Source organism: Bos grunniens, chromosome 25, assembly GCF_055505025.1.
Source record: "Bos grunniens cultivar Pamir isolate PY7600 chromosome 25, Bosgru_T2T1.0, whole genome shotgun sequence".
NCBI classification, from domain to species: domain Eukaryota; kingdom Metazoa; phylum Chordata; class Mammalia; order Artiodactyla; family Bovidae; genus Bos; species Bos grunniens.
The window spans coordinates 9,613,987-9,636,516 of NC_141189.1; the positions used below are offsets into that span (position 1 = coordinate 9,613,987).

Consider the following 22,530-nt stretch of genomic DNA (forward strand, 5'->3'; position numbering starts at 1 on the left):
CTATTCAGTGGGCAAAGCCTCTTGCTTTCAGAAGTTACAAGATTTGTGAGCTTATTTTAGAAGCTTGTAATGATTAGAAATGGGATGCCAATTTTTCTCTTTTTTCCCCCATAAAAATAATTTTCCTAACAAATCTTAGATGGTGTAGCCATAGGTTTTGGCTGGGTAATCCTGGGCGTGGCCCTCATGCTGGTGCTGGGTGTTGCTGCTCGGCAAGCGGATTGTATGTCGAGGAGGCGCCCAGCATGTGTGTAGTTTGGTGGTTCCTCTGACCCAGTGGGCAAGGTGCGGGCTGCAGGTGGCGTTGGGGAGAGGCCCGACTGCTGGGGAAGGTGGCGAATCGGCTTACCTTGAGGTCGGAGCCTAACTGCAACTTAATCTGGAGAAATGAGCGGGGAGGGTGGGTGTGTTCCAGCAAGTGCCTGAGCGACTGTTGACTTCAGCGGCTCCCCAGCAAGAGGACTTGACGTCAGCTGGTGTTTTCGTTCAGAGGGGAGCGGGAGCGTCCCTGAGGCTGAAAACCCTCTGCTCAGAGTTAAGCAAGTGGGACTTGGTCTCCTGGAGGGGTTTCCTGGAACTGGTGGGCAGGGGCTTGAAAACCAAGTCTGATGATGAGAAGCCTTCCCATGGATTCCGTCTGCAGACCCGTGGACCTCAGAAGGGTCCTCTAGGTCTGCCAGCCGTTCAGAGGTTTCTTGTGATTGAAATGAGACTGCAGCTGACTCTGCCTCCCCCAGATGCGACTGAAACTACAGTGGTCGCTTCTTCACAAGCACCATTTTTAGAGACCACGAAAATCATTTTATTTTTTTTTTGAAAATCATTTTAGTACCTGCATCGAAGGTATGTCTTTCCCCCAAATAAGCACCTGAATAAATAGGGTCAGTTTCGCAAATATTTGTACTAACTATGTGAATGTTCCACAGGTCAGTTCAGACGGATCGTTGACATATGGTTTCTCTCTGCTATTCTTGAACTGGCTTCAGAGAAACCGATTTTAGTAGAGCGCCAAGTGAGGCCCTTTTAATAAGGGGTTCAAGTTTCTAAGAATGTTCTTAACTCGGAGTCCATTTTGTCAAGAGGCCGGATTGTTTCTCCAGGTCCCAGGAGAGGACAAGTTTCCACAGCAGGCTTCCAGAAGCCTGAGTTTCCCATCCTGTCTCTAATGTTCCTTCAGGGAGGTCCCGGTGAGCTGGGAGCAGAAAGAGGGCAGTGGTCAGGAGGGCTGTATGTAGAAGGACGGGGTTGCGAAGTTGTACCTAGCGTTCCCTCTCAATTTGTGATTACTAAGGATTAGCCTGGTTCTTTCCGAGAAGGAAATTTCTTGGTAGAGATTAAGTCTAGAAGAACTGATTCACTTGAGTTTTGTAAAGCCACTCTGGCTCGAGACCCGCTAGAAACAGTGTTTCTTTGCTATGTCAGGAGACGGTGCAATGCAACCTCTAGATACTGTGTGCTTGCTTTTTTGTTTTTTTTTAAAACAACCCTACTGTAATTAATCTCTTCACAAGTTGCACTTCGAGTACACTTTGGCTTCCCTTCAGACCTCAAATTCCAAATGGCTGTTGAGGTTGCGCAGGGCGTCACTTGCGCCAAGACGGGGTTCAGTGTTCGGAATGGCAGCCTCACTAGGACCTGATGGCCCCATGCTGTCAGCGGGGCTGCTCAGCCCCCTGGAGGATGGAGTCAGCGAGCTGTTTCCGGCTCAGCTGCCGGTGCTGTCAGCAAAGAGGGACTCCTCACCAGGGCTTTTGTAGGGACGTCAGGGAGGGAGCCCGACAGATCACGTCCCGACCTTTCTGATGTCACCGATGGCTCTCCTGGTTCTCCCCACCCTCCCCAGTTTGCTCAGCCTGTAGGGCAGTGAATCACCCTAAAAGGTTCCCCTGAGGGGAGGCTGGGCGGACAGCAGGCTACTCTGGGCCCCTGGGCCTGGCCACTTCTGCCCTTATTGGTGAAGAGCTTTGCTCTGTCTTTTGCATTTTCTTGGCCAATCTTTAACACCATTGAGATGTTTGTGTTGCTTTTTATTTGAGGCTAACAGGGTTAAAAACACATCTAGTATCTAAGAGTTTTCCTTTTGCAGTTTTTTGTCATGAGAATGAGCCAGAATAATGAAAGACTTTATTTAATTATAACCTATAACTAATCTCTTCCCACATCTGTAACCACACTCTAACTGTAAAATATTAAATATACAAACAAAAGCGTGCTCCTTTGCAGTGGTGGGCTCTTTGGTTTTCAGTTCAGGAACTTTGAGAAAATGTTTCCTGTACCTGTTCACCATGGGACAGAAGGCAATAAAATCATTACTGGCCTGGAAACTTATCTTTTCTAAGCGGGATAGGGAGGCAGGGAGATGAGAGATGCTTTCCAAGTCACTGAAGGGTTCTGTAAGTAGCACCAGGATTCCTTGGAATTGGTAGAAGTCTCTCACGTGCATTACACTCCTGAAATACAGAATATACTCAGCAGATTTTTTTAAGTAATATTTCAAAATATAAATGATGATGTTACAAACTAAAAACACATGAAGTATATGAAGATTTCCTGCAAATTGGTAAGAGAACAAGAACTCAATGGAAAACTAAGCACCAGTGAACAGGCATTTCACAGAAGAGGAAATAAAGTGCTCAGCCTCATGAGCAGTCAAGGACCTGCATCAGGACTACAAAGAAAATACTATTTTACGCCCATCCAAACAGCAAAGATGGAGAAGCCTGACAAACCAGTTGCTGGCAAGTTTGTGGGTCTTCACATGTTACAAGTGAGAGTCAGTGAGTACAGCCACTGTGGGAATCAATTTGAAATGAGCATTAGCCCGAAAATTGAATGGTCCCACATTCTAGCCCAGCAGTTCCTCTCCCAGAGATCCACCCAAAAGAAATAACAGCCACACTGCTGTGTTAATTTTATACACACACACACACACACACACACACACACACACAAAACACTTTACAAATACCTATATACAGAATAGAAAACAAAGTCTTTTAACTATGTATAGCACAGGGAACTAAATTGAGTATCCTATGATGAACCATAATGGAAAAGGATTTTTTTTTTAGAAATGTGTATGTATAACTGAATCACTTTGCTGTACAGCAGAAAGTTATAACAGTGTAAGTCAACTATACTTCAATTTTTAAAAAGTACTTTGAAGGCTAAAATACACAGATGACAAAAACATCACTTCGTTGTGGGGAAGGCAGAAGAATGAGGGAATATTCTTGGTTCCGCTGGGTAGTGAGCTCATGACCAAAGATAAATGCCACATATGCCTGGGCGTGAGGGGGCAGGAGTGATTCTCGTTTGAATCGTAAGTGGCAGCAGCTTTATAGACAGGCTCCAGGGGCTTCTAGAATGTTGTATATGCTTCTCTATGTGCATATACCTGAAGAAAATCCATGACTTCCCATCAGCCTTGAAAGGACGTATGACCCCAGAAGATTCTCAGCGTCAGCGTTAGAACTTAAGTTCTTAGAACTGCTGTGTTACTACTTAGCTTGCTTCTGTGACGGTTGTGCACACAGCTGACACTCAGCTGTGAGCGGAAAAGCCAGACAGTCCTGTTTGGAGTGATGAAGACAAGACGGTGGTGATGGTTGTACGAAACTGAATAATTAATGCCTCTGAGTTGCCCACTTAGAAGTGGTAAAAATGGTAAATTTTATGTGACCTGTATTTTGTCACAACTTAAAAAAAACACCAGAAACCATTGAGTTGAAAAAAGAGTAGGGGACACTAGTATTTATACAACTGGACACAAAATGGCTAATGGTGGAGAGGGGTTGAAATGTCTAGTTTTTAAAAACTTATTTTCTAACTCACATCTGAATGATCTATAAATAAAATAGAACTTTGAGGAATTTCAGAATTGCCTAAAAGCGGGCAGTGGAGGCTCCTGGATTCAGGAATGGATTCAGATTGAGTGGCTCCTCCTCCCACTCAATTTCAAAAAGGGTCTTTGGGTTGAGAGACCCTTGTTTTTATAGATGGAAAATGGGCTCAGAGAGGATCCTGGGTGCCACGGTGGACGGACCCCGAGGCTTTGCTGGCAGTCAGCAGTCGACTCCACATCCTCCGTAAATAAGAAGGCCCTTGACAGAAGCCAGCATGTGAAACAGCTCAATTCCCACTAGACACGGCCCTTCTGTCCCTCTCTGCAGATGGAGAAACCTGGACAAGCACACAGCCCAGGGTTGGATGGGACCAACACAGACTTGTCCCAGTGGGTGAGGAGGGGCCGGGCGGGCGGTCCCAGCGAGCCCCTGAACCCACGAGTGGTGAAAAGACAACAGGCTTTGGGGTCTGGGTTGAAACCCAGCTTAGCCTCTCAGCCTCCAGCCAGCTTGCCCAAGAAAACGAAGGTCTTCCTGCAAGAGTTGCCAAGGGACTTACGCGTAGCGCTGCCCCCACATGGAACGAGGGAGGCAGCCTCGGTTCTCAGGCTCAGGTTTGGGAGTCAGGTGAGGTTGGCTTTAGCCCTGCTGCCCGCACCTGCAGGGGTGAGGACAGCCCGCGCTCAGGGCCCACGAGGTAGCCCAGGTCCCCGCGCCACCCTTCTCCCCCACAGGGTGGCAGCAGTGAGCACCCAGCCCTGGCGGTTCTGTTCTGCTTCCCACTGGGCCCCTGGCAGGGCTGGACTGGACGGGAAGAGAAGCCCCGTCCCAGCGGAGAGGGGCCCAGAGCTGGGGAGCTCAGGCTCCGAGATGCCAGATGCGGGCTTGAGGTGCGACCCCTGTGGGCTTCCCTGGGGCCCCTAGCAGGTGGGTAAGAGTTCAGTGGCCTCGGGCAAGTTGTTCGATGACCACTAACAGGAGGTGCTGGGGGACCCGGCCACCTGTCCAGCACCTCCTCACCTCTACGGCCGGATGCTGGGGCAGCAGGTGGAGGGAGTGGCCAGCTCTGCACCTCTATGAGCCTCATCTGGAAAATGGGAGTAAGGGGGCCCCCGGGCCTGGAGGAGCGATCACGCATGTCCTTCCTTCTGCCCTTCACCTAGGTCTCCCTTCCTCTGGTGCCGGTGTCTGTCCACTCCGTCCATCTGTCTTTGCCTCTAGCTGTTCATTGTGTCTGCCCTGGCACGCGTCTGCCATGCATCTCTGTGTGTTGGTGTGTCTGTTTCTCTTTCTTTAGCATGTGTATCTCTTTCTCTGTGTGTGTGTGTCTCTGTCTCTGGTTTTCTGTGTGTGTGTGTGTATTTTAGTGTGGACGTGTATTTCTGTGTGTGTGTGTGTGTGTCTCTCTGGTTTTCTGTGTGTGTGTGTGTATTTTAATGTGGATGTGTATTTCTGTGTGTGTGTGTGTCTCTCTCTCGGGTTTTCTGTGTGTGTGTGTGTGTGTGCGTATTTTAGTGTGGACGTGTATTTCTGTGTGTGTGTGTGTGTCTCTCTCGGGTTTTCTGTGTGTGTGTGTGTGTGTATTTTAATGTGGATGTGTATTTCTGTGTGTGTGTGTGTCTCTCTCTCGGGTTTTCTGTGTGTGTGTGTGTGTGTGTGCGTATTTTAGTGTGGACGTGTATTTCTGTGTGTGTGTGTGTCTCTGGTTTTCTGTGTGTGTGTGTGTGTGCGTATTTTAGTGTGGACGTGTATTTCTGTGTGTGTGTGTTTAGTGTGTTCGTGTCTTACTCTCTGGCCGCCTGTGTGTGTCTGTGCAAGCACCCCCGTTTTCATTCTTCATTCCCTTTCTCCTGTCTCTCTGTGTGTCTCTTCCTCCCTGAGACGGGTTCACGCGTGTGTGTTCAGCGTGCATGTTGCGTGCGTTTGTGTTTCCATGTCTTCTGTCTCTCTCTGTCTCTGTGTCTCCCCGCCTCCGTCTATTGCAAGCGGGGCCTGTCCGGCAGAGCAGCGGATGTGTGAAGGCTGATTCAGTGGCTGACAGGAAGCCCGTCGCCCTGCCTGCTGCCCGCCAGTGTCTGGCATTGGCATCGGCTCGGGCAGGTGTGCGTACTCAGGATGAGGTGGCCGCAGTGAGGAGGCCCCCCGCTCTCAGGTAAGCCTTTCCCAGGGGTACCTGGAGCCTGGGCCTGAGGCCAAGGGCCTGAGGCTGCCCCCTGACACCCTGGGGGGATGGGAGAGGCCCTGGTGTCCTGGCAGGAGCATCTGGTTGCCCACTGGGTGGGCCGGGAAGAAACCAGGACACCCCACACCTCCTTCCTTAGCCCCCGCCCTGTCCTGGTGCCCCCCCCGCCCCGGCTAGGAGCCCCTTGCCCCAGCCCCTGCAGCACCTGGGGGCAGTTGTTTCTGGGGCTCTGGCCCCTCTCCTGCCCTCGCCTTCCCCGGCCCAGCCTGCACAGCCCTGGGAAGCACCCAGGGTGGTCCCACCACTTCCAGAGACGGCTGAGGGGCCAGGACAGGGCTCCCAGGGGCTCAGAAGCTTTGGTTTCTTCATCTGTAAAATGGGACTGTAAATACCCTGCCGCGGAACTACGGGAGGATGGGAGAGGCGCTCCGGGCGAGCAGGCCGAGGTCCTGCCCCAGGCCCCGAGGAAGAGCTGTCCGGGCCGCCCCACCCAGCCCCCAGCCTGGCCACCAGGTCCCTGCTGGGGGGGTCGAGAAACTACAGGCCCTGGGGCGCTCCCAGTGCCCTGCTCTGTCAACAGGAGGCCATAGCCTTCCCCTTCCCCTGCCCAGAACAGGAGCTTCCCCGGGGCCCTGTACCAGCGCCTGAGCATTAAGCACCTCCATTAGAGACCTCTGGTCAGCCTCATCTGAAGGCCAAGGTTCTCTGGGGAAACAGAGTAGAGCCCAGCAGATAAAGCCTTCCCAGGGCTGGGATGGAAACCTCTTGACTCCATCCCTACCCCGGCGGGCCTCAGTTTTCCCATCCATAGCCAGAGGAGGGCTGGGGGCTGGACAGGAGGGTCGCCAAGGGCCTTTGGGGGCGGGAGCCTGGGTCCTGGGGCCGCTCAGCCCAACCCTGAGAGCTCTTCCGCCATGGGCTTGTTGCAAACCTTGTTCATCTGAAAACTGCCCACTTCCCTTTCTGCTATTTTGGCCGGCAGGCCTGGGGCTGCGGCGGCCTCCTCTCCCCTCCCCACTCCACCCAGCGCGGCCTGGCCCCTGGGGCCCCTCCTGGTGCTGCGGGGGCCCAGCCCCTCTCCTTCCCCCTGCCACCGCCCCGCCTGTTCTCAGACCTGGGTGGGAAAACAAGCAGAGGACCAATTGAGTCAGTCTCGGTCTCGGGGAAGAGACAGCCCTAGTTTCTTCCTCAAATGAATCTTTTATTTTTTTTTTCCAAATGAATCTTTTAAAAACCATATTGTGTGATTCTTTAAAAAAATGTAATTTAAAAAAGGATTTACTGGAAGGAGTGTAGGCCTTAGAGTCTACCTGCCCTGAGTACGGATCTTGGCCCTGTGACTGCTCAGCTGTGTGACCTTGGGCAGAGTGCTCACCTCTCTGGGTCGCCCTCTCCTCCCTTGGAGAAAAAGGAGCCGACCTCTCCGAGGCGATGCTGTGTGGCTCTGTGACAACTGCGGGGCTGGGGGCAACAGCCACGCTCGCCTTCAGATCCCAGGGTCTCCCAGGGTCCCAGCACGACGCCCGCCTGGGGCAGGCTCAGGCCTGTGTGTCTGGGGGAGCAGGCATGGAGGGCTTCAGGCAGGGTTGCCCCAGGCTGTCCAGTGCAGGCCATCCAGCCAGGATGCAGCTAACCCCTTCCCATCCCGCGGGGACCGTGATGATGACAAGTCACAGAGGTCACAGCCAAATGTGCCCCACGCCAGCCATCAGCAGCACCTCCGGGTGTCATCTCAGTGCTGGGCCTCCTATGACGAACCCGAGGGTTGCGTGTCGTTTTTTCCCCCCATTTAACAGGGTGACCGGTGGCATTTGGATTCAGCTGCTGGGGCAGAATTTGTATTCTCATGCCCTGCCCCCTTCCCTCACTCAGTGCCAGGCGGGGGGAAGACAGACCAGGGCTAGGGGCATGCCTGACTGTGCGGCTTATCCCCGAACAGCAGAGCCAGGAAGCAAGAGCACTTTCTGGTGGTCGGGGGTCCTCAGGGAGGGAGGGCAGCAGAGCTCAGCAGCCCAGATCCTTGGGCCTCAAATGCCAAGCTGAGTGTGTGGACTTGCCTGTGGGGTCTCAAGCAGACCCCAAGGGTGGCCAGTGCCAGACCCTTGTCCCACGGGAGTAACCCCCCGTGGGTCTACCCCCAAACCTCCTTGGGGGCAGAAAGAGCCTTCGTCTTGACCCAAAGATAAATGTGTCAAGGATGGGCGCTCGAGGGAACTGTCCAAACCAGCTGGCCGGAAGTGTGACACTCAGCAAGTTTCTCTTCCTGAAACCCTGACTGTGGTCCAGGCTGGATGTGTGTGAAATCCCCACAACTGTTGGAGGAAGGCCCTGGTTGATCCCAGTTTTACAGATGAGAAAAGTGAGGCCAAGAGACCCTGAGATACAGGTAGGGTCCCCTGTCCAAGACTAGGGGCTCCCAACCTCAGCAGCCCTGGATGGACTTGGGCCTTGGCTGGAGGCCCAAGAGGGAGGCGGCCCTGGACCAGAGGGAGGTCTGCGGAGGGCGGGGGGTATGCGGCCTGGGAAGACGGTGCCCCGGCCCCTAGAGGATGGGGAGCTGAGGTCCCCCCGGAACGATATCTGGGGTGTGACCGATCCACCCTCTCTCCTTATGTGGAGGCCACTGCGTCCCGAGGTCTGGGAATGGTGGTGTTCCTACTGACTCACTTGGCATTTGCGGGAAAGAGAGCTAACTTCATGACGGGCCGCTGACAGAGGCTGGGCCCTGCACGGAGATTCCCTGTCATCTTTGAATCAGGGATTCAGGAAGCTTGGGGTGGTGAGCGGGGCCGCGGGGTATGGTGCAGGCCTCTGGGGCAGCCAGAAAGAGGGGGGAGGCCTGCACAAAACTCCGGCCTCCTTCAGCCTCACCTCCCGCAGCTGTGAAGCGAGGAGAAGCCTCCTCCAAGGTGGCCGAGGTGGGAGGCACAGGTGTTCAGAGGGGATGCTCCGTAGCATGGGCTCCATGTGCCCACCGTGGGGCACAGGCCCCACAGGACCCCTGCTGCCCTCTGTCACTGGCCTTTGCAAAGGGGGCTGAGCCTCTTTAGAGTTGCAGCAAATCTCCCTGGAGGGCCCCTCAAGAGGGCTGAACTTGCACTCAGCAGGCCTTGCTAGGTGGCTGCCTGCGGCTTCGCTGAGGCCCGGAGGCTGGGACCGGCCACTGACCACAGAGCAGCCTCTTAACCCCATCTCCCAGCACATTCCTCCACCAGCCGCCAAAGTCCCTCTCTGCCCAGGCGCCCTTCGCCGCTTCCTGGTCTCAGGCCCACCTCCTCCGAGAAGCCTTCCTGACCTCCCTCCTCCCAGCTCCCAGGACAGGAGGAGCCAGAGCATCTGGGTAGACGGGCGTTTTAGGAATGGAAATTGCACCCCCAGCTTCCCCGGGAGGCCTTGGGTGGGAGCAGAGAATCACCCTAAGGTGGATGGGGGCTCCAGTGTAGAAGGGGCAGTGGATTCTGAGCTTGGGGAACAAAGCTGGGTTCGCAGGAGGTTTCATGACAGGATCAAAGAGCAGAACAAGCATTAGGGTCTGGAGTGCTTGCATGCATGCTAGGTCACTTCAGTCGTGTCCGACTCCTTGCGAAACTGTGTGGACTGCAGCCTGCCAGGCTCCTCTGTCCATGGGATTCTCCAGGCAAGAATACTGGAGTGGGTTGCCGTGCCCTCTTCCACGGGATCTTCCTGACCCAGGGATCGAACCCTCGTCTCTTATGTCTCCTGCATTGGCAGGCAGGTTTTCTTTATCACTAGGACTTCCTGGGAAGCTCCTAGGGTCTGGAGGCTGGCATTCAAATCCTGCCTTTCCCCTTTGCAGCTGTGGAATTTGGGGCTTCCGATTCTCTATTTGTGAAATGGCTCGAGCCTCTCCCTCGCAGGGTGGCTGGGTGGACTAAGCAAAGGTGTGCATGGGAGTGTGTGCTTACAGGCAGGTTTCCAGAACCTTCCAGCACTTGATGATGGCCCTGGGGGACCCGAGGTGTGGGTCTGGGGTCAGATGAGCAGACAGGGCTGGTTCTGTCCCCGTCTGGTCCCAGAGCAGGGAGGGTAGGGGACGCTGGGCTGTCAGGGGACATTGGGGGGAGGGTTCCTAGCAGGGGCGGCCCTGCGGCCCCCTACCCTGGCTCACAGTGCCCCCTGTCGCAGCCCTGCAGGAAGAAGAGCGGCCCAGAATGGACATGAGCGCGGACACGGAGCTGCTGTGGCCGGGGGCGGCTCTGCTGCTGCTGCTGGGGGCAGCGGCCAGCCTGTGCGTGCGCTGTTCCCGCCCAGGTAAAGCCTGGGGGTCGTGGGCCTGTGGGAGGAGTAGGCGGTGTCCCCAGAGAGCCGCTCAGGCCCAGACCCGGCTGCTTGGAAGGGGCAGTCAGATAAGCCTGGGGGCGCAGAAGTGAAACCCAGGGACCCGTCCCCTGATCGTTCTCTGAAGACCACGGGTCTGACTCAGTGGGAGTGTTGGTTCTCTGGAGTCAAAGGCGTCTGTCTGCGCATGGATTGCGCCGGACAAGGGAGGGGAGAGGGGGCTGGGCTGCCTGCAGTGTCTGCCTTCATGTTCCACTCTCCTAAGTAAATGGTGAGCAAACCTCACCAGGGTCAGGTGGCCCCCCAGCGATGAGTAGCTCAGCCCCCATATCCGGTCTGAGGCCTGCCCGGGGCAACAGGGGAGATGGTTGGGCCTCGGATCTCAGCTCCCACCCGGCCCGGGGGGCGGGGAACTGGCTAATCTGGTCCTGCTCTTGCAGGTGCAAAGAAGTCTGAGAAAATCTATGAGCAGAGGAGTCTGTGAGTGTCTCCCCAGCCCGGTGATGCCGTGTGTCCTGCCTGGGCGGGGGCTGTCCCTCTGGGCCTCCCCTCGGGCATCCCCACCCCCACCCCTCGCCCCTTCACTCTCACCTCCTCCATGCCGGGCTCCAGTGGGTCCTCAGCACTTAGGGGAGGGCGAGGGGGTGCCCAGGGACCGCCCAAACCCTGCCCCAGACTAGTCGGGGAGGGTGGGAGGCACGCTCCAGCGAGCACAGGAGCGTCTCCAGAAATCCCCGCCGTGACCCCAGCCCAGTGGGGACTAGGCTGTGCTGGGGGGTTGACAGAGGAATCCTGCCCTCCCATTGCAGGGACAGGGACCAGGGACCAGGTGCTGGGTCCGAGAGAGAATGTGGGCATGAAACTTTGGGGGGATCAGGGAAGGCCTCCTGGAGGAGGCGGGAAGAATCTGAAGAGAGACAGAAGGGGAAAGGGGGACATTCCAGAGAGAGAGGGAACAGTGTGGGCAATCACTGGCTTAAGGCTGGGGTGGACACCGTCTTGGGGTTGATGCAGCCGAAGTGAACATGTCTTGAGAGTAGTGAGCTGAATTCGGAGGAAGGAGAGTCTTGACCGTGGCCAGAGGCCTTGGCCTTTGTCCAAAGGGCCAAGGGGAGTCGCAGGAGAGCTGGAAGCAGAGCGGTGGTCAGGGGAGATGAAACGCTGTCACTGACCCCAGAGTGTCAGGACCCCGGCAGGAGGGCTGCGGCCAGCGGTGTGCTGGTGGAGGGCTCCGAGACCTGTGTGCACACACGTGCACAGGCCTGCACGCCCACGCACACCCACTGGCTCCCCCAGCACTCATTCATGCATGCACTTCTCACACACACACAGGGCCTGCTTGCACGCCTGGGCAGGCACTCACATACAAACCCGCTCACACACCCTCTTCTCATTTCCTTTTGCAACTGAAAAACCACAGTGAGATTTGAAAATAGAATTTTCCCATCCATGCCCACTCCTGGGGCTGGGGCTGGCCCTTCCCAGCCTTTTGGGGTCCCTTGGTCCTCTGGCTCGCCAGCCCACAACCTCCACCAGGGCAGGGTGGACTGGACTCCCCTGGTGCCCTCCCCCTGCCCCAAGGCAAGTTCCTCAATATCTCCCCTCGCCTCTCCTCCCTTAGTCCCTGCCCACTCCAGGCCCCTGATTAATCTTAGAACTGAAGATCCTCAGAGGCACAAGTTAAACCTCCCCATGTGGGAGGTGGAGAAAAAGGCCTGAGTAGGAGGAGATCAGAGGGGAGACTTGGGCTCTCCCCACCTCAACTGGGTTCAGTCCTACCTGTGCCCGGCCCAGCTCCATGCCAGACTCTTCTGTGGATTTAGGGCCTTGTTCCTAAATCAGATCACTTTCACCCCTCAGGAGCTCCTGGAAGAGTGGACCAGGTCACCATTCTGGTCCATGGAAGAAACCCAAAAGGCTTTTATAATTAGCTAATCTGCTCCACTAACCTTAGTGGTGGCATTCATTCCCAAAGGTACTTCATGGACCAAAATGGCAGCTAAAGCTCCAGCCCTCATCTCTGCATTCCATGCAGCAGTAAGAATGAAGAAGGAAGACAAAAAGCATGCATCCCAGTTGGGAGTGCCTCCTTTAAGACGCTTTCCTGAAAACCCAACAGTTTTGGCTTGCATATCATTAACCAGAGTCTAATTACATAGTCACACTTACGTGTAAGGGAGGCTGGGAAATAGAGTCTTTTTTTAAAAACAATTGAAGTAACATTGGTTTATAACATTATTTAGGTTTCACATGTAGAATATTTTATTTCTATTTCTGTACACCTTATATCAAGCTGACCAACGAACATGTGGCTTCCATCTATCATCACACAGTTCATCCCCCTTACCCATTTTCCCTCTCAACTTAGGTAAACACTACTCTTCTCTCTGTATCTACGAGTTAGTGTTTGTTTGGTTTGTTCGTTTGTTATTTATTTGCTTTTTATATTTCACACGAGTGAAATCGTACTGAATTTTTCCTTCTCTGACATATTTCACTTAGCATAATACCCTCAACGTCCAACCACATTGTCACAAATAGCAAGACTTTATCTTTTTATGGGTAAAGAGTATTCCACGGTGTATATATGCCACATCCTCCTTACTCATTCATCTACCTGTTGATGGACACTTAGATTGTCTCTGTGTCTTGGCTGTCATAAATAGTGCTGCAGCAAACATAGGGGCACATATTCTGTTGTTGTTCAGTTGCTAAGTCGTGTCAGACTCTGCAACCCCATGGACTGCCGCGTGCCAGACTCCTCTGTCCTTCACTATGTCTCAGAGTTGGCTCAAATTCAAGTTCATTGAGTCGGTGATGCCATCCACCCATCTCATCTTGTGCCTCCCCCTTCTCCTCCTGCCCTCAATCTTTCCCAGCATCAGGGTGTTTTCTAGTGAGTTGACTCTTCGAATCAGGTGGCCAGAGTATTGGTGCTTCAGCATCAGTCCTTCCAATGAGTATTCAGGGTTGATTTCCTGTATGATTGACTGGTTTGATCTCTTTGCTGTTCAAGGGACTCTCAAGAGTCTTCTTCAGCACTATATATAGCTTTTAAAATTAGTTATTTCATATTCTTTAGATAAATACCCAGAAGTGGGATTTCTGGATTATATGGTAGTTTTATCCTTAGTTTTTGGGGCATGTCCATATTGAATTTATAGTGACTACACTAATTTATATTCCCCCCAATAGCACACAAGGGTTTCCTTTCCTCCACATCCTTACCAACACTTTTGATTTCTTGCCTTTTTGGTAATATTGTTGTTCTATCAGGCCTAAGGTGAAACTTCACCATGGTTTTGATTTGCATTTATTTCCCTCATAATTAGTGATGTTGAACATCTTTTCATATCTGTTGGCCATTTATAAGTCTTCTTTAGAAAAAAAAAAACTAAGTCTATTTAGTTCCTCTGCCCATTTTGTTAATCAGGTTGTGTTTTGGCTGTTATGAGTTGTTTTTATATTATATTGTAAGGGACATTAACCCCTTATCAGATATATCATTTGCAAATAGCTTCTCCTGCCCGGCAGATGGTCTTTTGGTTTCATTGATGACTTCCTTGGCTGAGCAGAAGGTTTTTAGTTTGATGTCATTCATTTATTGGGAAATAGAGCTTTATAGATGGGTGTGTGATTGTCTAAATATAAATCAGGTTCTGTTTGAAAGGAAGAAAGTGATAGTTAGATGCCTAGCTGTGTTTGCTAAGCCCTGAAGTTGCCTCATCCATTACTGGGGAATAAATGGCATGTTTGAACATCTCCAGCATGCCATGCTCTCAAAGGAATCTTAAACATTCCTGGGGTGGTAGGTGGTGGGGGCAGCCTCTTTGTTGCTCCTGGTTGAAGTCACCACCAAGTCCCTGAGCAGCTCTCCCAGCCCTGCCACAGGCCCTCCTGACCGTCTATGTGTCTGGTTGGCTCCAGCCCAGGCCCGTGCGAGAAGGGTGGGCACCTGGTGGGCAGGCAGGGGAGCTGTATAGACGCATCAGGAAGCCCCGGATCTGAGTCCTGGAGGGCTGGCAGCACCCCCTCACTCTCGCTGTGGTCTGTCCCTCCCTGTCCATCTGTTCTCTCTGTCCCTGGGGCTGTGGGAAGCCAGGCCCTGACTCAGCACAGCTCTGTGTGTTTCCAGGCAAGAGAATCAGCAGAGCTTTGCAGTGGCCCGGACCTACACCCGTGAGTCCCCTGGCAGACGGGTCCCAGGCTGGGCTCAGGGTTGGGGGTGTCAGCCTCAAAATCCCTTTCGTCCTCATTGTTCTGAGGCTGTGGCCAGGCCTGATCGGGCTGGGTGATGGGATGAAGGGACTACACCAGCCAGCTGGTCTGGGGCCCAGCCAATATCCCTTCATCCTTTGCAGTGGTCAGGGAGGCCTGGCCCGGGGACACGGCCTCCAACATGGAGTTGACAAGGTAGGAATGAGCCCCCAAACCCACACCCAAGGGAGGTGATGAGGAGGGCCCTGGGGAGTACCCACCTGGCGGAGCCCAGGCCAAGACCCTGCTCCTTCCTCAGACCTCAGAACCCCAGTTCTGATTCTGAGGGCCCCACCAGGGGGGCTGTGGGCTCCAGACCCCCAGGAACCCCGGGGGCCTCCTCCCAGCCCCTTCTCAGCCCTGGCCCCGCTCTCATGCAGGAAGGACAAGCTGTTGCGGTTCTCCCCCAGCCTCGAGGGTGAGTGACCTGGGACACAGGGGTGGGGGCTGGGGCAAGGTGGGATAGAGACAGGTGAATACCTGGTAAGACAGCTACTAAGCACGAGGCCTTCCCAGAGAGACATGCCGGCTGGGCTGGGAGGCCTGATGGCTGGCCCAGTGGGGCGAGGGGACAGAGAGCAGGTGTGACACTGTGAAGAGTGGGAAACACCTGGAGGGGCTCCGGGCTGGGGAACCAGCATTGAGCCAATTGGCCTGGACTTTCTTCCAGATTCTTCATCCCCCAGGTACCAGTACTTCAGCAAAGGTAGGTGGGTTCTGGGCAGGAGGGGGCTGCGGTGCGGGCCCACAGCCCCTGCCGCGGCCTGATTCTAGCCCCCTCCCGCAGGAAGCAGACCCAGATCAGAGGAAGCCTACATGTGAGCGGCCTTCTGCGGGCCCTGGCCACCTCCGCCCCGCCCTCACCCGCCCCGCCCTCAGCTTCCTTCCGCGAGAACGGCCTCCTGCCCTGGAAACCCGCGGGCCCGGGCAGGCTCCCCGCAGCACCGTGGCTCCTCAGAGGACCGCGGCTTCGTGGGGACAAGGCCGGGGCAGGGATGCAGCCCTGCTCGGGGGCGGGGCCGTCTGGGTGGGCGGGGCTGTCTGGGGTGGGCGGGGCTCATCCTGCGTCGGCGGACCCTCCAGAGGAAGGGTCCCCAGGACGTCTCCTCCTGGGCTCCCTGTTGGGCAAACTGAGGTTCTGGGGCGGGAGGCGACTTGCCTAAAGTCACCCGGCACGGTGGCTGGAGCCAGGCCACCACGCTTTCAGCCCCAGGGTGGCTCAGGGGTGAGACCCTGGCTGAGCCCCCCACGGGCTCCGGGGGGAGTGACGACGGCTGGGGCAGCCGTGGTCTCACCGCCCCCCACGTGAAGCCCCCACCCCCACCACGGGCCTGCCCCGCAGCTGGTGCTGTGTCTGTGTTTTCTTGTCAGAGACCCCACCTCCACGGACTATTACAATTACGATCCGTTCCAGAAGCCCGTGGAAGGTGAGGCAGAGGAGGCAGCGAGGGCAGATCAGCTTCAGAGCCCACACCCTCGGGCCTGGGCCAGAGAGGGTTCGGAGGACCGGGGAGGATCTGGGAGGATCAGGGAGGACTGGGGAGGATGGCAAGGACCTGGGGGGACCTAGGAGGACCGAGGAGGACTGTGGGAGGATCGGAGAGGACCGAGGAGGACCTAGTAGGACCGAGAAGGACTTGGGGAGGACCGAGAAGGACTTGGGGAGGACCGAGGAGGACTGAGGAGGATCGAGGAGGATCTGGGAGGACCGAGGATAGGTGAGGACTCGGGAGGACCCGGGAGGACGGAGGAGGATGGGGAGGATCTAGGAGGACCTGGGAGGATGGGGAGGACTGGGGGAGGACTGAGGAGGACCTGAGAGGATCAGGGAGGACCATGGAGGACCTAGGAGGACTGAGGAGGCTGGCACTGTGGGCAGGAGCTGAGATGCAGAGGAGGGCAGGGATGGAAGGGAGCAAGAGTCGGAGAGCAGAGGGGAGCTGAGGGCAGGGACCGGGGGCAGGTTGATCCCCTTGTCATTCAGGGCCTCCCTTAAGGCTGGGGACACATGGGTCCTTGGAGGGAGGCCCTGGAAGGGGCAGACTTGCTTGAAGGATGCCAAGCCCTGCCAGCCCTGAAGGTGCTGGAACCCTGGGCTCTTAACACCTTGGCTTTACAGAACAGGAGGGTGGGCAGTGCCTGCTGAAGGGGGCATAGGCCTGGATCCCCGCCTAGGCCGAGCTAGAGTGGGAGTGAAGGTCTTCTTCTCCCCCGCTGCGCTCCTATATTGGGGGGAAAGCCCTCACTTCTCAGAGCCTCTTCAACAAAGATGGAAGCTGGGTGAGGCAGTGTTTAGAGCTTAGCTTGCTCGTTGGGGGGTGGGGGTGGGGTGCAAAGCCAGGGTACCAGGCTCTGATATGCCACACCCAGCCTAGACCCCCAGGCAGAGGATCCTCAGCCTGCCCCCACTGCCTGAAGGGTTAGGCAGGTTCCTGTCTCCTGTGCCCCCAGTGGCTCTGCCTGCGCCTCTTGCCCGCATAGAGATGGGTCTCCCTTCTCTTAACTATCCATGGTGGGCCTGCCCCTCCCCAGAGCATTCAGGGGAATGCTTCTGAAAGACAGAAGGAGCCCAGGGTGGAAGCCACGGAGCCAGGCCTGTGCCCATTAAGAAGCTTGTCCAGGAGAATGTTCGAGGCCCTGCGGGACCCAGAGGGGGCTTGATGAGACAGAGGGAGGGAGGAAGAGCCAGGCTTGTCACGCAGGACCCACCAGCACCCCCCACCCTCTCCCCTGTTCCTGGCAGATGACGATGACACCAATTCCTATGAGAACGTGCTCATCTGCAAGCCAAAGAGAATGGAATCAGGTAAGGTTGCACTGCTGGGGTCTGGAGCTCCCGCTGCAGGGTTCACCAGTACTAGACCTCGTGTCCCGGGAGGAGGCCCCGTCAGTCCCTGGATCTCCCTCCCTCCCTCGCGGGTCTGCCAAGCACGTGAAGGATGCAGGCTGCCCCCCTAGAGGGGCGGCCACGGCACCTCGCTGGCCTGAGGAATGGCCGTGGTGGCTGTCCCTTCCCCAGCCCCTGTCCTGGTGCTCTCTCTGCAGGGGATGAGGGGTCTGAGGATTATCAGAACTCGGCGTCCATTCAGCAGTGGCGGGAGTCCAAGAAAGTCATGGGTATGTGGCCAGAGCCCAGGCATTCCCAAATGGTCACCTACAGCTGGCTTGCATTGGAGGGGGGCCGCCCTAGGACACACAGTCATGGGGAGGGGGAGAGAGGGGCACTTAGGGGATCTGGGAGAATGAGGCCAGGTGGGCTCCCCCGAGGCCCGTCCAGCTGATCCCACAGCGAAGCTTCTGGCGCATCAGCGGCTGCAGCGGCTCAACCATGGCAGGACCTCCTTCGGAAGCACTGTGGCCTCTGAGGTTGGGTCCTCCTGGCCTGCTGCCCGTCCAGTGGCTTGGATGGAATCGCACCTGCCCTGCTCCGGGCGGGACAGACTGCCGGGAGATCCCAGAGAGGATGAGACGGACACACCAGGCAGTGTAGCCTTTCCCGTGGTCTGCACGGTACCATCTGCAGAGATAGGGCCGGGCTGAGCGTGTCCATGTGAACCCTCTGACTGTCTGCCCACGGATCCGCAGAGCCAGCCCCTCGGGAAGCACCGCTTTCCCTGGCAGGAAGCCCAGACGAGGACGGGGAGCCCGATTATGTGAACGGGGATGTGGCGGCCATCGAAGCCTAGGGAAGAAGGTGCCTGGAGGAAGGTACGGTCCCCGCTGGTGGGCCGCACGAGGGGGATCACATCCCCAGGGAAAAGCAGAGCACCGGGGCTGGAGGAGCCACAGGAGGGGCTGTGGACAGCACTCATGGGTGCTGAAACGGGGTGGCTTCTTGGGGCACTGGACCTCCCGTCAAGTCCCTGCCCACCCCCAACTCTTGTGGCTGGCGTGGTGAGGTGACATATTTACGGCAGACACAAAGTCTCAGCCCCGGGGGTGTCAGGCAGGGCAGGCTGGTGAGTCTGGGTGGGCCTCTGCAACCTTGGAAGGTGATTTAACCTCCCGTGACCCACTTCCTCACTTGCAACGTGGAGCTACTGGGACCTGTGTCTTAGATGGGACACGCAAGACCCACACAGAAAGCAGGGCCAGGGACTTCCCAGGTGGTCTGGTGGTTAGGACTCCGTGCTGCCGCTGCAAAGAGCATGGGTTTGATCCCTGGTCGAGGAACCAAGATCCCGCGTGCCACATGGTACAGCCACACAGACAAAAAAACCAGCAGCAGGACCAGGGTGACTTGCCCATGTTGGACGCAGGGATGGGGCGGGATGGGGGCTGGTGATGGTGCCAAGTGCTCACACACCACCCCTTGGCGCCCCCCAAGGCACAGAGAGGACAAGCCACCTGCCGCGGTCCCCACTTAGAGTGCGTGGAGGAGGGGATGGACACACGTACAAAGATGTAGGAGCCCGGCCTTGCCTCCGGGACAGGGGAGTCGACCCAAGGGTCCTGGAAAGGCTGCCTGAAGTCCCAATCTGGGGGACACGGGCAAGCCTGTCACACTGGGGGCAGGCCTGGGCCGTTTGAGAAACCAGCAATAGGATCAGCTGCAGGCGTTTAAGCCCAAAGGGCAGAGCCCACAGTTCATTCATTCACCCTGCAACTAGGGAGCACCTGCCAGGGGCAAGTCCTGTCTTAGAGGCTGGGGACACAGTGATAAAGAGAAGATACATAAATCCCTGTCCACTTAGAACTTCCATTCTGGTGGGAGAGAGCAAACAGGCAAACTAGCTGGAAGAGGAGAGGCGAGACAAGAGAAGGGAGGAGAGGGGAGGGGAGAAAGGAACTTGAGCAGTTAAGATGTTAGGAGTGGGGAGAGGCAGGAGGAATGTGGTGGGGGAGAGGAGGGTGCCCTCATTTAAGCTGGGAGGCAGAGAAGTCTTTCAGAGCTCCCCTCCTCACCCTTCTAGGGGAGGGAAGGACCCCCGACAGGAGCCTGAGTCTGACAAGAGGGGAACAGAACAGAGCGATGGGGGAGTGGCAGAGGTGGAGGGCAGGGCCAGCAGCTGGGTTTTTTCTGAGATGGGGGATGTGCTCAGCAGGGTAAGAGTGACTTGATGTTTCTCAGGTATCACTGCCCGCCACTGTGTAGAGATATGAATACAGGGACGGGGAGGCAGGGAGGCCAGTACCTTAGGGCAGGAACCCGGGAGGCCGTGGTGGGGGCAAACCGTTTGTGCAGCTGAAGGGGCTCCCTGATGTGCCGCTTGTCAGCTGCCAGGTGGAGTGAGGATTGAGGAGGCCTGGGAGGTTTGCCCGAGTCAAAGGAGAGGGCATCACTATCAGCAACTGAGATCAGGGAGGCGACCAGCAGAGCAGGTTTTGTGGGCAAGGCTGGTTTATGTCTGGGCCTGCTAAGTTGGAGATACCATGCAGGGGGTTGTACGAAGTGAGGAGTTAAGAGACCTGCGTCTGGATTCAGGGAGAGGGCAGGAGGAAAGAGGCTGTGCAGGTTCCTAAGAGGAAAGAAATTAGAGTACGCTGTCTGACAAATGATACGGGGAGCCTCTAGTTTGGGGTTGGACTCCGGCTGGCTGGAATTTACACCCTCGACCTCGCACACAAGGTCTGAACTCCACAAGCTGATGTCCAAAGTGGCCTGACAAGACTGGGGAGACCTAATCCCTGTGTTCGAGTAGGTGGAAGGGCCACCAGGCAAGGCTGGGGGCAAAGTGGAGTTAGGGCCTGGTACCCCTGGTCAAGTCCCTTCAGGTATTCAAACAAAAAGCAGGCACATCCCTGGTGGTCCAGTGGTTCGGACTCCGAGCTTCCATGGGGGTTCAATCCCTGACTGGGGAACTAAGATCCCCAGCCTTTCACCTAAAAAAAAAAAAAAAAAAAAAGGCAGAAGCTCCTAGCTCCTGGAATAAGAAACACGCTTGTTTGATAGGCAGGTTCTCTGCTCACTGACCATCGCTGTGTATCCTCCTGGGGCCAAGGGGACAAAGAGTCAGGCCAGGCAAACCTTTCCCTCTTTAACAAATACGTTTCCTCTTCATTGAAGGAGCCAGGGAACCATTTATCGCCTCCCCAGGACCCCTTCTCCAGAGCCGCTCTCTTCTACACTCCCTGCTGCACTCCTGGGAGGGGCATCAACGTGTCCTGAGGACCAGCGGGCTGGCCACGGAGCACCTGGCCTGGGAAAGGACAGTTACAGGGAGCCAACCTCTGACTGGCTCCCACAGGCAAGCCTGGGGTCTGGCGGCTCCCGCCGTGGTCCCGTGCCCAGAACTGGGGGCAGCCGCGTCCCCCTACCCGCATTGAAAACATCGTACTACATGGGTGTTTGTGTCCTTTTTTTTCGCTTTGGATTTTGATCCCAAATTGCTTACTAACGTTGGTTGCTGGGATTTCGTGATGGATAAGCTTGTACAGTTAATTTATGCAGGTGGAGTTGTATTTAATATTTTGCATTTCAGGGTAGAGGTTGTGTAATAACTTGTCTCCTGTAAGCATTACATGTACTTCACCTCGACAGCTGGGGGTGCCCTGGCGCTCCTTTCTCTGGGCCTTGGTTAACTAAAGCAGAGATGAAGCTGCGGCTAACTTTGCGAACCTCTCGTGGGAGCGTCCGCTGCGGGCAGACTGCGGAAGGGGCAGGCGGGGAGGAGTGGCCGGGGCCCCAGCTGACTGGGCAGGAACATGACCGTCTCATGGGACAGGCGGGAGCCTGAGGGACCTTCTGCCTCAGAGAAGCCAGAGTCAGGGGGACAAAGCGCCTCCTCCGACTGAAACGTCTCAATAAACATTTCCAATTTAAGAGCATGATTTTTTGTCTGCTTTCCCCGCCTCACTAGAATCTTCTAAGGCATGAAGGTCAGGCTTGTTTCATACAAAGGGGCCTGAGGGACGTCCCAGGTGGTCCAGAGACTAAGGCTGTGTTCCCAGTGCGGGGGGCCTGGGTTCCATCCCCGCGGTCAGGGATCCCCCAGGCCACAACCAAGAGTTCGCAGGTCGCAGCTAAAGAAGTGCCGCGTGCCACAAAGATGGATGATCCGGCATGCTGCGACCTGGTGCAGCCAAAGAAATACTTAAAACAACCCCAAAACTCTGAGATCTGGAGAGAAGGCTGGGGACAAGAACCTCTTTCCAGATGTCTCATCAGACATGAGACAGTTCTTTCCATGAGAAGTTAATGCTGCAAGTTTGGAAATTAGAGGAAAAAAAACATCTAGAACACAGCTGTTGGCCGCCCGTCCCTTCACGCCCTGCAGCCCAGCCTCACCTGCGGGGAGGACGGCTCAGGCCTGAGCACAGGTGCGGCAGGGCTGTGGTGAGGCCCCAGCGGGAGGGGTCCTGCCCCGCCATCGAGTGTGGGAAGCTGGGGTGTCACAAAAAAATGGGCGCAGGCATCCCTTTGCTTCCCGAGGATCCCAAAGCTCCAGACAAAAAGTAAGACTGAGGAGGCAGGCAGTTCTCTCATGGTCAGCGTTTTCCCTGCAGGGGCCTGGGTTCAATCCTTGATCAGGGAACTAAGATCCTGCAAGCCATGCGGTGCAGCCAGAAAATTCATAATAATAAATAAGATTGAGATGTGCTGAAGTATTTTGTAAAATTCCTGCTTGCAGTTTTTGAGTACCTTAATTTCCACCCCCCCTCTTAATCAAAACCCTAACCCAAAGAGCCAGTGACCTTGGAGACTTTCCTGTGACCATTCAGCAACGTGGTCTTGACGCGTGTCTAACCCCACCGAGGGATTGCTTCAGAACAATCTGGGAGTGGGGTGGTAGGGTTGCTGGGCGGGAATATAGAAAGAACAAGACGGGAATGTGTTGATAAAATTGTTAAGATGAGTTATGTGAAAGTTCACCATATCATTCTCTGTATTATCTATAATGATTATTTTCCATAATTTTTAAACATGGGGAAAAAACAGCATTTTGCCAACAAACAAAGCATTTCTACAACATTCACTGGGAAACTCTAAAGCAACAGATACACCCG

General features: G+C 55.5%; 1 protein-coding gene across 5 annotated transcripts; it reads left to right on the forward strand.

Annotated features, from left to right (window-relative positions):
- Positions 1-4,617: 4,617 nt before the first annotated feature.
- Positions 4,618-21,351, forward strand: LAT2 (linker for activation of T cells family member 2). Of its 5 annotated transcripts, none has more exons than XR_015154444.1 (14): positions 4,618-4,735; positions 5,009-5,997; positions 10,174-10,299; positions 10,767-10,806; positions 14,462-14,505; positions 14,688-14,739; positions 14,964-15,001; positions 15,254-15,289; positions 15,371-15,401; positions 15,955-16,301; positions 17,327-17,389; positions 17,629-17,700; positions 18,169-18,291; positions 20,591-21,351. XR_015154444.1 is itself a non-coding variant. In XM_086374582.1 (14 exons), the coding sequence occupies exons 3-13, from the start codon at positions 10,200-10,202 to the stop codon at positions 18,267-18,269; spliced, it is 633 nt and encodes a 210-aa protein (XP_086230708.1). In that variant the 5' UTR covers positions 4,643-4,735; positions 5,009-5,997; positions 10,174-10,199; the 3' UTR covers positions 18,270-18,291; positions 20,591-21,351. The 5 variants fall into 5 exon arrangements, 3 of the variants coding, with proteins under 3 accessions (XP_086230710.1, XP_086230708.1, XP_086230709.1); XM_086374582.1 differs by having other exon boundaries at positions 4,643-4,735; positions 15,955-16,010; XM_086374584.1 differs by lacking the exon at positions 15,371-15,401 and having other exon boundaries at positions 4,642-4,735; positions 15,254-15,269; positions 15,955-16,010.
- Positions 21,352-22,530: the final 1,179 nt, after the last annotated feature.

Excerpts from the sequence above, each read along its gene's own strand:
- LAT2 (XM_086374582.1), top strand. The coding sequence starts at position 10,200 with ATGGACATGAGCGCGGACACGGAGCTGCTGTGGCCGGGGGCGGCTCTG. Across the intron at positions 14,740-14,963 it reads TCCAACATGGAGTTGACAAG|GAAGGACAAGCTGTTGCGGT; the intron begins GTAGGAATGAGC and ends GCTCTCATGCAG. Across the intron at positions 15,002-15,253 it reads GTTCTCCCCCAGCCTCGAGG|ATTCTTCATCCCCCAGGTAC; the intron begins GTGAGTGACCTG and ends ACTTTCTTCCAG.